Source organism: Gallus gallus, chromosome 7 (assembly GCF_016699485.2).
Source record: "Gallus gallus isolate bGalGal1 chromosome 7, bGalGal1.mat.broiler.GRCg7b, whole genome shotgun sequence".
NCBI lineage: Eukaryota > Metazoa > Chordata > Aves > Galliformes > Phasianidae > Gallus > Gallus gallus.
The window spans coordinates 27766744-27782006 of record NC_052538.1 but is presented as its reverse complement, the minus strand read 5'-3'; the positions used below and the strand labels follow the sequence as shown (position 1 = coordinate 27782006).

Sequence of the window (15263 nt, the reverse complement as noted above, 5' to 3'; positions counted from 1 at the left end):
TAACAGGATAACTGCCAGAATGGCTAAATTAAAAGCCTCAATAGTACCACAGCAGTAAAACACATGAATGCATCTTGGATTCTTTTAATAAATCCCTTTTCTACTCTGTTTAATCAGTCTATTTTTATATTTAATTTACTGCCAGAATGCGTAATGATGGCAGAGTAGCAGCACCCAGTTACGTTAATGCTGTTTATTGGGCCTTCCCAGAAAAGTGACTAATATGTATAGGAGTCTCCTTTCATCCCCATGATTCAAAGTTGCACTTCTTCAGGCTCAGGGAGGAATTTATATCGCTTTGTTGAAGACCACAGTGTGCTGTTTGGCTGGTGTGTGTCGGTGCTTTACCTCTCACGGATGAGTGAGATGTGCTGTTGCAGGTTCTGTAATGTAGGGGTGTATAGCCCTGTTCCAGAGGAAGCAGGAAGGGAGACTGAGGGAGAGCCAGGGAAAAAAATGACCAGGAAAGCTGTAATTTGAACACACAATGGAGGTGAAAATCCTGCTGTGCTTTCTATTCCCTCTGCTAAGTAACCAGTGTGATAGCAAACCTATGCATAGCAGCGCTGTGGATGTTAATAAGTTGCCATGTATTTCAGTGAGAATTTAATGATGCTTAGTGGCTGTGTGAAGGAGAGAAGTATGGTTAAATCTACATATGCCTATGGCATTTTAGTTTTATTACCATTAAGGCATGTGGGACTCTGTGTATGCATGTCTGGCACATCACGCAACACACTTCTGTCACCTTCTGATGCACACCTGCTTTGTTTGGTAGATGATGTCGCAGGCTGAGGGCCAGCAGAGAGACTTGATCAGGAGCATAGAATGCCTTCCTGTCTCCGGTCACCTTACGTCCTTGGATCAAGACCTATTAATGCTCAAAGCAACTTCCATGGCAACCATGAACTGCTTAAATGACTGCTTCCATATTCTCCAGTTACAACACGCTTCACAACAAAAGGGATCCTTACCAGCAGGTGGGTGTAGATGTTATAGGGTTCAGCTCCCTGCAAACATGTACGAAGCCTTTTCCTCTTCACTTCTGAAAATTGCTTGTCCCACTAAATCTAGCTGTGTGTGGGCAGAGACAACTGCTGTCTGCCTTGTTACTTACGAGCTAGTCTAGATTTGCTGATGTTGAGTGGAACTCCTGTGCATATTTTCCCTCTTGTCTATTGATTTCTCTACTAAGGAAGTCTGTGATAGCTGCATAAATGAAAAAACTGATTATTGCAGATGATCTCATGACAGAAAAAAGTATATAAGGCACCACAAGGAAAAGGCTGCCTTTGGGATGCAGGAGCAGTAATGGTGGAGGGGGATTTCTGTGGGGTCACAGGCATGAAGGTTGTGTGCTACCTGCTGGACCTCTGCCAAATGTCACACTTTTCTGACTTATTTACACACTTGATGCCTACTGCAAGCATTTAAATATGCAATGCTTCAAGTTCTAGCTAAGCATTAAAACAAGAAAGCTCTGAATTCTCTTAGTGACTTTGCAAGCAGCAAGCTTTGTGGATATTCAAAGGCTTCTATTATGCAACAGATGTGTTAGGATAAGTATGCAATAAACTACACTCATAAGTTGTCACTTACTTTATCTTTCTCGTATGCCTATCATTTTTGTGGTATTTGCTTTGGCGGTGCGTATTATTCCAAAGCTATTATTAGTTTAGCTTTCCACACAAAAATAGCGTTTGTTGTATTGATGCAGTTTATTTTAAATGATGACAGGGTTTAGAAGGGGAAGTGTGAACAGGACAGGTTAACTCTTGCTGTATTTCAGTTCAAAAATTACTTTTTAGAAACCATGAACTGGATGGCATCTCTCCAAATCTTCATCTGGCTCCAAAGTTGCTCACACTGAAAGAACTTTCCCTGCTCCCAGATAATTTGTAATAATCAGTGTTATAAAGATGGGAGATGCCCTGTCTTTTTGATAGCTTTTTTTAGTGTGTGCTACCAAAGTGGCTTTTTGTTTGTTTTGCCTTTGAACCGTTATTATTTGGGGGGGCCAGGGAGAAATCAACAGTGCTTGTTGAGCCCTACTTTAACTTTAGAAGCTCAGTTTTGTGGGGAAGAGTGCCAGTTGGCTATAATTGTAGAAGTGGGTCAGGGAGGAACGAACTAAAAAGCAAACAAAAAAACCCAAGAAGAGTGAAAATAGTGCCCCAGCTGCATTGAGGTGTCCCAAAAATCAGACTTGGAGATGAATAGAGAAGTTTCTACTATTGTCTTGAATTTCATAAATATTAAGTGATAAAATCATGAAACCAGGATTTAAAAAAAAAAAAAAAAAAAGCCTTTTAGGGGATGAGGAGATCACAGGTAAGGAGAATAGGTTGTGTTACCTGAAGTAGTTGAGAACAGATTTGAAGGTGATATTCCAATGGAAGAGAAGTGTTGGCGTGATATCCTGTCCCCTCTATCATTGTACCGTATCTGATATCTCAAACCACTTCTAAAAACCTCCTGGAATGTAACAGTGAAATGAAATTGAACTTTTAAGATTCTTTTAAGTAACTGATAGCATAAAATGGGGGATAGCTGTTAAATCCAAGCCAATATGTAGGCAGTGAGTGTGTGTTACATGCAGTCTAGAACGCACACTTAGAGATTCTTACATTCTTACAAGCTGTATTTTTTTTCCCCGCTCCAGTACTTTTCCTGGTGAAAGTGTTCTTATTTAAATTTCCTTTGCTGTGGCTGAGGCTGTGACCTAGTTGCAGGTAACAGAGCTCTCCAAGGAGAGGATTGTGGATGGCATAGAAAGAGAGCACATCCTTTCTGATGTGCGTTTGGAAGTGCAGTAGGATGCTTTGTCTGTTCTACAAATTGGGACTTGCACATCATTTCTGTGCTTGCAGCCTTGTCACAGTTTGTGTTTTGATTCAGTAAAAAACTTCAGGAGTCACCTGTCTGTTTATTAGCCTCTGACAAAGAATGGAACATTTGCATTATTAATGAGGAACTTGATCTATCCTGATAAATTAGCTTGGGAGTAACTGGAGATACCGGAGTCATTGAGTGGGTAAATAGCTTTCCAAGCCCTGCAGCTTTTTTGAGCAACTATTATTTATTCAGCAGCATGTGCCTGCCTCCTCTGCAGCCAAGAAAAGATGAGTACCCTCTCCAGAGAAAACATTGGCAGCGAAACTTTTTCTTCTTTGGCCTTTTTTTAGTCTAGAACCGAGCTGGGCTTGAGAAGGTGATAAATGGTGTGCTTTTTTTGTATGAGTTAAAGCAAACCTCTAAGGGTTATGTTCCTGTCGATTGGGTTCTTCCTGGAGTGTCTGATTACACCTTGCCCGATACCAGCGGGTTGCTCCAGTCCAAGTTGCACATATTACAGCTCGCCAATCGCAGGGTTTGTGCTAATGATCGCCGAAGGTGGTGTCTCGTTGCACCACCTTTGTTCGGTGGCTGCTGAAGGGATTGGCTGCAGGAGGATCTTGCTGCTTTCACCTTCTCCTTCAGAAAGCTGTTCTGGGGACAACCGCTACCCGCTGCCCTCGTGGAGGATGAGCAAGTTTCAGCGCAAACTTTCTTTTGCTTCAGGGACGACGATCAGTTGGTTGGAACCAAAGATATCTCTGTCAAACCACTTCAAAAATGGGGCAGCTCAGAATTTCCCAGCAGAGATAAACAAGCCAGCGTCTGTCAGAGAGGAGCAGTCCAATGCGGAGCCCTGCCAGCTAACAAGGGTAAGGTAATGTGAAAATCCTCTTTCTGTGGGGAGTTTTTGAGGAATAGCTGATGTTTTCTCATAACAACGATTTAAATACAGTTCTTCTCATACTTTTCAATTAGCTGTGCTGGAGGAGGAGTGAGTGCAGTTGCAAATTAACGTTTCGTGGCATACTTTTTCAATGAATTTTGCAGCTTTCTCTAAATAGCTGTCATAGGGAGCCAACTGGGACTGTAATGCCAGGTGTTGGAAGAGGCACTGTTCCTTTGCATATTGGTCTAAAACAACTGGAAGCTGAAGTGCAGAAGACCTAATTGGAATTCATGACACTCGCAAAATAGGCCCAAGAAGAGCTGCCTATGTAGATGAGAGAAAAAAAATTGCCAATCTCCGGCTATTAAATCTTCCCATCTTTCTTTTCCAGCTTTTGCTGCATGTGTTTTTCTTAATGTGAACGACTCTCATCTCTTGGCTTCAGGATGGCTTAATGTTTCTGAAATACAACTACAGTCTGTATCATTATAACTGTCAAAAAGAATATGAAGTGCAAAATATTCAAGAAAAGAACAGGATTATTTAAAAACATGTTTTTCTAGCTGAGGTAGAAAACTGTAATTACATTCTTTCTATACCACTTGATTTCACACAGACCTTTATGTGAGGCTGCTATTGTGAAAAGGTCATGTGTGGCTGTGTATCTCTGCAGCAGCATCTCTTTCATCTTTAGGTTTTTATATTTTGTAAGTTTTTAAACAGGTCTAATTGTCATCAAGTTAAAATGGGAAGAAAAAAATGACAAGCAAAACTGAACAACAAATAACCAGGGGTTTTCAAATGTATCCCTTTGATTCCTTCTCCCTTCTAAGCACTTAAACTCCAACTCCCTTAATTATTTATGTATGTCACTGTCTGTAGTTGTGGCATGACCGGTATTATCACTTTCCATGGATGTTTTCAACTCCCTTATCTTCTTGGTAGTAGAACAACACAGCATCCTTGGAATGGACTCGTTCATGCAGCAGGGGGGTTGGAGCTCGATGATCCTTGAGGTCCCTTCCAACCCAAGCCATTGTATGATTCTATGACTCTGTGTGATACTGCACTGTTTATCAGGTTATGGGCTCTGCGTGAGGACATGGACCCTTGTGCTTTCTGTGATGGTTGGGTGATGAGGAATTTGCCTTGAGCTGATGGCTGCTGACCCAGGGGAAGGCCTTAGGGCAGTTACATATTACTGCCATATCATGGCACTCAGGGCATCACCCCTCTGTCCAGCTATTTGTCCCAGGATGTTCCAGAGATACCTGGATTTGGTTAATCTCTGGTATCATACATGGAGAGTTAGAATACAAGAGAAAGTCTTTTTGGATACTGTCTGGATAGGCACATCTTTGAGCTGATGTTTATGGCTCTTATTTCAGGAACCTGAAGAAATAAATCCAGATGAGGAGCTGGAGGACCTCTGTGATGATAAAGAAGATGATCTAGGAGGAGTAGAGGAACAGCGCAGTGTTATCTTGCATCTCTTGTCTCAGCTGAAACTTGGCATGGACTTAACAAGAGTAAGTAACTGCAGTGTGAAGACACCTCTTTGAATGCAACAGACTTAAACAAACTGTTTGATCTCCTAGTTGAAACACTCTTGTCTTGCTTATTACAAAAAAGCTAGTTATGTGAGGCTAATTGCCACTACAGGGAAGGTAAAGACTGATAATACATCCTTCTTATACTAAAATATATTTTCTTGGTCCAGAAAAGGATATCACTTCTGCTTTTTTTATTACAGTAGTGTATATAGATGGGAAAGTGTGAAATCATCTGCTCAAAGGTAGAGGTTTAGCTTAATTTGTTATTTCTGATAAATGCTTGTCCTGTTTTCTGTGGCGTGAGAGACAGCAGGCTCTCAAGCGTGTTGGCACAGCCCGTGTGCTTTTTCTCTCTATTAGACAAAACCTTTCATAACCTCTACTCTGAACCTTCTTTGCTTTAGTTTGAGCTCTGTCCTGCCTGTTTTCTACTGTACAGGTATGTGGAACACATCCCCTTCTTCACAGCTGATTTATTTATTAATGGGGAGTGCTCAGTCCCCTACCTATTGGATTCTTTTCCCTTGTGAAGCACTTTCCTAGGATCCGTGGACTCTCTACTTTGCTCATAGCTTCAAAGAGGGACAATAAGGTTCAATCTCCAAAGCGCAGTGTCCGAAGCAAGACAAAATCCTCCACCTGAGAACTTCCCTTATGAAATGGCCTGCCTTTTCATTTCACTGACTACAGCTTTTTGCTTTATTTCAGGTGGTTCTTCCCACTTTTATTTTAGAGAAGCGATCGTTGTTGGAGATGTATGCGGACTTCATGTCCCATCCAGATCTCTTCATTGCGATCACGAATGGCGCCACCCCAGAGGAGAGGATGATCCGCTTTGTTGAGTATTATCTCACCTCCTTTCACGAAGGTCGCAAAGGAGCTATTGCAAAGAAACCATACAATCCGATCATTGGGGAAACATTTCACTGCTCCTGGAGGATGCCAAAGAGTGAAGTAGCCACTGACGGTGGCAGTAACATCTCTGCTCACTCTGAGCAGATAGCTTTGTCTAAAGATCTGGAAGGCCAAGCAGAGTCGGACTACTACACAGTAAAGTTTGTAGCCGAGCAAGTGTCCCACCACCCTCCTGTCTCAGGGTTTTATGCTGAGTGTGTGGAGAGAAAGATGTGTGTCAATGCTCACGTCTGGACAAAGAGTAAATTCTTGGGGATGTCGATAGGGGTGACAATGGTTGGTGAAGGTAAGTGTAATGTTTTTCCTTTGTTTGTTTGATGTTGTTGTTGAAAACGCTTAATTTGAGAGAGAGCTCAATGCTGTGTGTCTCTGGCAGAAATACAGGTGAATACCGCTTGGTAGGTTTGTTTCAAAGGTGTTTCAGAAAAATCTTTTTGCAGATATTCCACTTGCTGCCATAGGTTTTCAGGCTTTTTTTCTTGTGCTTCTGGTTTTCCTTTAATCTCACACATGAGAACCTTTATGTACAGTCATCCGGTGATTTTTATACTTCACAAAGCACAGGAGATGACTGCAAGTCCTCATTATAAACAGCAGGCTTGTGGGGGAAAAATAGATAAGTTTATGCTTTGCCAAAGACCAGGAACATATTGGAATTCAATCTTTGACTTTTGAACTGAAGGGCAGTGAGTGTAAACTGGTCTTTATGAATGTTTCCAAAGCGTTGCACCTAATAGCTTGTACCAGATGTTCATTAAAAATAAACACTACTCTATTTGCATATATTGCACTTCCTATTGAAGTTCACGTTCTCTTCAGCTATGGAAATTAGATTGTTTAGAGGCAAAGTGGGTAATTTCTCTTTAGTAGTAATTTTAATGCAAGAGGTGAGGCAGCATTGCCCCTTATGTTTCTTGTGTATATTGCTCAGTGACTGGGGGCATGTGGGTTCAGGCATTTGGGTGTCAGCTGGATACCTAATGAGGAGTGAGCACGGCAGGGGTATGGAAAGCATATCTCAATTCTTTATCTGTACCAGGTAATTTCAGGAGTGAGAGTCTCCTCTTGGGCTTTTCTCCTATTGTGAATCTGAAAACAAAGAGGAACTCTGAAAATGAATGTCAGAGGCACAGTGTTGGCATGCTGCAGAGGCATGGCTTGATGCAGGCAGCAGTCAACTGCCATACTGTGCTCTTGTGATGCTGAGTGGTACACTTTCTGTGATGTGGCTCCTTGATTGCTATTTAAAAAACAAGCAAACAAAAAAACAGCCACATCTTAAAACCCAAATTAAAATATCTAGTTTTTATGAGGTTCGTAACCTCTATTGCAAAAGCTGCTGTCAGGAAAGAGTCAAGTCTGTCTTGGCAGAAAAGTGGAGTAGAAATGAGTCTCTGCTATCTGTGTTCAGGTAGAGTAGGGTGTAGTAAAGAGAGGGGAAGTGAACAAGAGTATTAGCCTTCCTCAAGAGCTGCAGTTCAGGGTATTCTTTCATTTTCTCCTTTTGGCTGCATAAATGTTGTTGTGCTCCAGAGCTCTCCATAAGACAGTGACAGCCCTTTTACGTTTATCTGAGAAGTATGTTGCACAGCATTGTATTTTGTGGATAGATATTATTAGGATAAATCTCATTTCAAGAAAGAAACACAAGGGTGTGTTCAGTTTTACTGAAAGCACTAACCTGAGTATCTGGAATCTGTAATAAATGTCACTTTTCCTTTGGCGTGAAGGAACGACGAGGAGAAGTAGTCAGATGTAGTACTGCCTGTGTTCCAATAACTTGCTTGGTCATTTCTAAAACAGTGCTCATGTAAGGATGTTTCTTTGCACAGGTCTCCTAAGCCTCTTGGAACATGAGGAAGAATACACGTTCTCTCTGCCCTGTGCGTACGCTCGATCGATTTTGACTGTTCCCTGGGTAGAACTGGGAGGAAAAGTCAACATAAACTGTGCAAAGACAGGATATTCTGCAAGTATTAACTTCCACACCAAGCCCTTCTATGGTGGGAAATTGCATCGGTGAGAACACTTCTCTATTTTTCCACACAAGTCTGTGCTGTGGAGCTCCAGCAGCTGTGTAACTGCTTTTTTTTCTGTGTGCTGAATAAGTGTTCCAGTAGTCCAAGCATGAGGCTGTTCTCGCTATCAGTGAATACTTGAGATGTTTCAGACCGCAGTAACAGCATCCTAGCTGCATCTTGTGATCCTCAAGGAGCAGTGAGGTTACATTTAAAGGTAGTAAAGAAATCCCTAGTTTCTCTGACTCTCAGTTCAAGCCATTGGGAAAGCAGAGCTCCTAGCTCCTTTTCCTGACTGCTGCAGATTTCTTGCTACTGAAATGAGTTGGTTAGTGTGTTACAGGATTTACAGTATGCTTTGTAGTTAGTTGTATGGCCTTGAATTTTTTCACTTTGAGTACCTCAGCAGTATTATATGGAAGGAGTCTCCAGCATGCATTTAATCAGAAGGTAAAAACAGTGCAGAGAAACAAATCCCATCAAGTTTAAGCAACTTGAGGAAAATCTCTAGGTAGAAATACCCGTCAACTTCTGTTTCGTTTCTTTCCTTAAAGACCAGAATATTTGCTCTTGTAATGGTGATTCCTCATGTGTGCCCTTATCTAGAGACTAACAGGTAAAAGAAGGCCAAGGGGAAGTTTGCTTGGGGTTACTTCCAAGGAATCCCTGTAAACATCTGTGCACTTGGTACAAAGCCTTTTAAAACTCATTACCAGTGATGCTTTTAGAGATTCCTATGGTAAGACTGCGTGCTGCAAGATTAGCCTTGTGCTATTATAGTGACAGTGAGTTAAGGAGAAGGAAAGTGGAGCGTTAGTCTCACACTGAATATGTGATTGCAGAGCATTTTGCTCTCAGCCATTTACTGGACAGCACTTGTTTAAACCTTTCCTTAGGCTTTATGTCCAAGAGGTAGTAATGAAGAATGTAACTGCCTGGCACATCAAGACTTCTGAAACATGGTTTGGACTCTCAGATTGCAGAAGACCATCAGGGGAGAAAAATACTTTTTCTGTAATATTAGGGCAGGGATCTACTTATAGCTTAAAACAAAAAACACCCAGACCTTCATCTTGTAGTGCCTTGTTCCTTACGTTCCCAGACATGCTTTGAATTTACCTTGCAGCCAAAGCTAACCATCTCAGTGACATCTGGAGAACTGAAGCTCACGTGAAAATGCTACGAGTGAAACAGAGCAAAAGCACAATGTCATTTGGGATCCTTATTTCCATTGCTTACAATACAGCTTCCACCTTCCAGTCGCTCCAGTAAAAATTTAGCCATAGGGTGCATTTTTAAGCTAATACTTAAATTTCAGGAGATGTTCTACTTGTCTCCATGAAATTAGTGGATGTAGAGGCTTTTTTTTTTAGACAGATCCACTCAAGGTACTGTAACTGTTGGAAATCTGATGCAGTAATGATTGACCGTTGCCAAAAGAATCGCTTGATGGGGGAGCAGCAGTGTTGTCATGGTTACACAGAGTGCGAGTAAGTTGCTATGACAACGCTATAGACTTGTGTTGACCCTCATTGCCAGACCTCAGCTGGGTGCTGCCTGCTTGGCCCCGTGCCCCTTTAGCTTGATCAAACAGAAGATGATAGTAATCACGCATAGCCAGGCATATATCAGTCATGCCAAGCCTGCAGGCAAATGCTCCCAGGCTTTGTCAGTAGTATTAGATCAGGCAGATATCATGTTCTGCAGTGTAGGAATGGTTGTGTCATTGAGTAATACAGTGGGAGGAAATATGGGTCACAACAAGAGTTTAATTTAGCAGCTCAAAGCTGTGCCTTGTAATGCTGTACGAGTGATAAAACTTTGTTTATTTTGTGCCACGTAGGGACTGTAATTTAATGATTGATATTAAAATACTGGGTTGTCAGTGCTCTGCTGTCACCACTTAGGAATATTTAAGAGCACAGCCTTGTGGAGATTTGACTGTGCAGTGTCACCTGGCTGCTTTCTGGTGCTCTGTGTGGCTTCAGCCTGGAGAAGGACAGGGCCTTCACCCCGTGCAATACCTTCAGTGTGGTGTGAGAGTCACAGGGAGAGAAAGCAGCATGAGGGGAAGGCTGCTTGCCTGTGGCCTGCTCTTTGGGTTATTTTCAGAAACTCCTACCCACTTGTTAACTTCAGGAGGCATACTCGTGCTCCTACTGCTCATGTTGTTCCCACTCTAGCTTGTTTTCACAAGCAAATCTTAAATTTTGGTAATAGGAAACTGTGTGCTTGATCAGCGTGTTATTTTAGGCTTTTTCCCCTCAAACATCTTGCAAACCAATTTAATTTTACTGGAAAGAGATGGCCAAAATTCAGATGTTTCATCACAAATGGCCTCCTGCCATGAGCCAGTTGACTCCATTCTGCCACGCCCACAGCATGCCCCATGTGTTCCTATCACATCCAGCACCCAGCATCCCTGTGCTGAGGGGACTGGAAGCTGTAGAGTGGTGTGCTGTGTATTGTCTGTGTGCAGGTAATCACAGTTTAATTGAAGCTAGAGATGCATCCTTTGTGCAGCCTGCAGCACCTGGCAAATGGGATTAGGTCTTGAGCATTACCTGCATAATTGGCAAACTCTTTTGTTTCCTTTTCTTCTGGCTCTGCTTGAGCTGGGCAGTTAGTGGGATACGTTCTTGGTAAAAAGCTTCACTTCTGTTTTTAGTCTGAACTACATACCTGATGGGATGGATATTTTTCTACTGCTTGTTACTTATCACATGCCTTGTTTGTTTGGTTTTGGTTAAAAGATTTGAAACAATTTTAAGCTGAAGCCAAAACAAACACACTTTCTTGGGTAACACAAAAGGAGCTGGAGCAATGAGAAGTCACTTTGCTCTCCGAGCTTCTCCATGCCAATGCAGTTCAAGTAACTAACGTTTGTCAGGGCAGTGTGACAAGCATACAAACTCTTGGTATGAGGTTGATGAATGCAGTGAGCAGTCTTAAGGTGTCTCTGACCATGGTCTTTTAAAAATAACTATTTCCTAGAGTCACGGGTGAAGTGAAGCAGAACGCGACCAACACGGTGGTGTGCAGAGTGCAAGGAGAGTGGAACAGCGTGCTTGAATTCACCTACAGCAACGGGGAGACAAAATACGTGGACTTGACGAAATTGTCGGTGACACGAAAACGAGTCCGGCCCATTGAGAAGCAAGGACCATTTGAATCTAGGTAAAATACGTGCATTTATTTTCATCTGACCTTTTTTGTCCTGAGCGGTCTGGTGAATGCCTTGGGAAAACCACACAGCTGGGCAGTGCCTGCTGAGGAAGGTCCTTAAAAGAAGCTGCCTGTTGAGTAACACTTCCATAGCAACTTCTAAAGGGTGTGCAGGTGGGCATTAGGTAGGTGCAGTTAAAGCCTCAGAGCCTTTTATCTCCTCCTGGAGGTGTGAGGCTCAGCCACAAGCCTCTCCACCGTCACGCTTTGTCTTTGGTTTGGTTTGCTGTGCAGGGAGCAGTTCTGTTGGATGAACTGCATGCAGTGATCCTGTCTTGCAGTTTGATGTGGTGAGCTACGGAAACTTTGTAAAACTGAAGTTAACAACTTGGTTTGTAGGAGGCTGTGGCAACATGTAACAGAGTCTCTGCGGGATGGAGACATCGATAAAGCTACAGAGCACAAGCGGGCCCTTGAAGAACGACAGAGGAATGAAGAGAGGCTTCGTGCTGAAACAGAAACTCCTTGGTGTACTAAATACTTCATTAAAGAGGTAAGTCCCAAAGTAGTTAGCCGGCAAAGGCAGAGCTACAGTGGAAACAGTTGCACTTGGGGGTGTGTTCTGTCAGAACAGAGTATCTGGCCTTGCATCTTATCATTTAGTTTCATGGGATGCATACTGGTATGGTAACACATGAGCTCCCAAGTATGATTTACCCTTCATTTTCCAAACACTGATTTTTTTTTTTCCAATTACTCTGTAATTAAATGTTCATCTGTTTTGTAGTTATCTCTTTTACTGAGCGCTTCTCCACGTCACGTGGAAAGTAGCTTCACTTATACATGTTGTATATAAGTAGACTGCCACAGTAAATACCTGAAGAAATTAATCAGCAGTACTAATTGAGCTTATGTTATGGCTATAATATCAAGACAAATTAGTATTGTTAGCAGGGAAGGAAGAGGCATTCCCTTTCAACTTTGAACTTATTTTCTGGCACATTGGGTTTTGGATGGAGCTTGTGGGTTGAGCTACTGAACAAGTGTTGCAGTAATGGTATTAATATTATAGTAAGTTGAACTGCAGACTATGCAGGAAGACGAGGCTACTGATGTGGTAACTTTGAAATAGACATTCCTTGTGGTCCAGGTGATATTGTACCCATAAAATTTTAAAACATAAACCAGAACTACGTAATTTCCAGGGACACAGTTGGGCTGTGTTAGAGCTGGTAACGGTTGGTTGGTTGTCCCTTTGCTGGTGTCTTGGTTTGGCTTTTTCACGAAATCTGAATCATGGAGTTGAGAAGAGTGCCTTTCAATGTGGGTTAATTGCAAGTGCAGTCAGTTCCCAGAGCTCAGCTGCGGCTCAGCTGGAGTCGTGCATGCTCTGAGGTATGCTCAGTAGCCTGCAGTGTTGATCTGTCTTAATCTGTGTGACACAAAAGTATAAGTGCCGTCCCTTTGGTTTTTCACAGCTATTGGCGTAGTAGCTGTGCGGAGAGACTTCTGCTGAGGCAGCATCTCTTATAACTATTCTCTCTTTAAATTGCAGGGGGATGGCTGGGTTTATCATAAACCCCTTTGGAGAGCGGTCTCTGCCGTGCAAACTCAGCAAATGGACGCTAACTAGAAAAGCTGCTTAAAGATGAGTTTCCTGTTTCTGATATTCTTTTCCTGTCTCTCAAAATGCAGTAATCGCACTGAGTGTCCCCTTTTTATATAATAGCAAAAGCTTAAACGAGCATAAGGAAATAAACTAGGGCACTTTAAAGCTATTCAGAACAAAGTCGTGGAGACAAACTCGCCAGGTACACGCTCAACCAACTTGGTTTTTTGTTTTGTATTATCCAGAAGATTTTATCTGACTTGCCTAAGAGTCTAAGTAGGTCTGTCTGATTGCAAAAGCTGCCTAAGAGAAGAAGGTACTGTTTGGTTTTTGGAGTGACATGGGAACTTCTTTCTACAACAAGCTCTATTTAATAACTGAAGTATGCTCAGTACCCGCGTAGACAACAGCAACCAAAAATTGCTGCTTTTATGCCCAGCATTAGACCTTCGTTGGCAAAAAACAACAACACAACTGGAGAGGTGCTTTGGAAGATGTGCCTGAAATCAGTGTTAAGAACCAACTGGATCATGGGAACTTCTTTCTTCAGAGAGAACGTGTGCATGCATCGGAGGAATATGGAATATATGTAGAGACTACCTTTCTTTTTTATGGATTTATAAAAGCAATTAGAATCGTAACCGTGGAGAAATTTTTCCTCTGAAACATTTTAATATACTTGAAATAATTGACTTGAATTGAAAAAGTAATTTGAACACTTTTCAACTCCTAATTTTATTAAATCTTTGAGTAACCTTTTTTTTTCCTCCTGTTGTAATGTAATAAGGTTTGGCCTTTTCTCTTCCATCTTCCCTTCCAAGGACTGAGGCTTTCAAACAGAACAGAAAATACACAATTTTGTATTTAAACTTCTCTACCCATCTGATCATCGCAAAGGTGAAGTATCAGTGTTACAAACTGTCCTTTGGATTGTTTTGGTTTTTCTCCTGTGGTGTTATTCAGAACAAAGCAGTGAAATGTGACCTGTGAATACATGGACTGTAGGTTTTGGTTTTTCATCTTACATGTCATAAGAAAAAAAAGCTGATAATGCTGAGGACTGGGTATTGATTTGAAACACAATCTGGTATCAGGAAACTGTATTCAGGTACAAACATCCTTTGTTTTTTATAACTATTTTATTGAAGTTAAAGAATTGCTGGCAATTAAGATTAGTACTTATTATGGCTTTCGTTATTGTTGTAACTACAAGCTACCTTAATTTTTTCCAACAGTGGTGCCTTACTCTGTTTTTTCTTCTGATGTAGTCTTCCAGTCAGTGTATATAACATTATCTGCCACCTCCCAGCCATGGCAATGGCTGCACCTGATCCATCCTCATGAGAACTCACAGCTTTGTGATCTGGTAAGATGTTTTCTGTGGAGAAGATACAAGTGTAAGAGTGCATCAGAAGGCTTAAATCATCATGTTAACTTTCTACACAAACTGTAAATTGTGCAAAAAAAAAAGTTGGATTTATGCACAACTATCTTGATTTTTCTTGTTTTTTTTTTTTTTGCTGTGAAATGCACTGAGATCTCGATGCGAGTCATAGTCCCTTTGTGAGAATTGGGGTGGGGATAATAAAAGTACAAAATGATTCGTTTGTTCTGTTTGCTTTACCTAGAGATCAGGTGGCCAGGAAGAGTAGATTGTTGTCTTTTATGCTGGAGATCTGTCTGTGTGGGCTTTTGCAGGCCCTTATAGCAGGATATTTTGGCACTGTGCACTTCAGTAGTAACTGTATTCTCCAGCAGAAGAATGTGTTTTGGACCCCGCTGTCTTGTTTGTGATATTCTATACGATTACCCTGTCTTCATTTTTGGATACCTACTGGGCATTTTCATGTTCAACCAGGAATAAAAAGATATATATATGAAAGCAGTGGGTCGAGTTTTTCCTTGTCTCTGGGTCTGCAGCCCCTCTGAGCTGTGCTCTTCAGGCTGTTGGAGCATTTGGGGTAGGAATCACGGTGGCAGAGTGATAGCTTCCTCAGCTCAGGAGTTCTTTGGTACCCGCACCAAGCAAGGGCGGTGCCAGGTCCAGCTGATTCCTGCACTGATCACTGCAACGTTGTCTAGGCTTACTTCCCTGGATTACACTCAGCTGATAAACTTGTCTGTATTAGAATACAGACCTATGACTCATCTGCTGAGCTCTGCTTAAAACTTTGATTTGGGAGTTCATCAAAGTGATGGCTGAGAAGCTCCCATGTTCACCCTCAACCGATTTGTGTTCTTTGTATAATATCAGCCCAGTTATTTCTCTTCCACCCTCA

The 15263-nt window shown here is 41.9% G+C and overlaps 1 protein-coding gene across 6 annotated transcripts in view; it reads left to right on the top strand.

Moving 5' to 3' along the window:
• OSBPL11 (oxysterol binding protein like 11) overlaps positions 1–14866 on the top strand; it is a 51704-nt gene extending 36838 nt beyond the window's left edge. For all 6 annotated transcript variants that reach the window (XM_046943764.1, XM_046943762.1, XM_046943763.1 and 3 more), the window contains 8 exons: positions 779–980; positions 3562–3707; positions 5113–5253; positions 5986–6478; positions 8025–8211; positions 11205–11387; positions 11775–11928; positions 12931–14866. In XM_046943764.1, coding sequence (XP_046799720.1) covers positions 779–980; positions 3562–3707; positions 5113–5253; positions 5986–6478; positions 8025–8211; positions 11205–11387; positions 11775–11928; positions 12931–13008 — 1584 coding nt within the window. In that variant the 3' untranslated portion in view covers positions 13009–14866. The remainder of the gene's footprint in view (positions 1–778; positions 981–3561; positions 3708–5112; positions 5254–5985; positions 6479–8024; positions 8212–11204; positions 11388–11774; positions 11929–12930) is intronic.
• Positions 14867–15263: the final 397 nt, after the last annotated feature.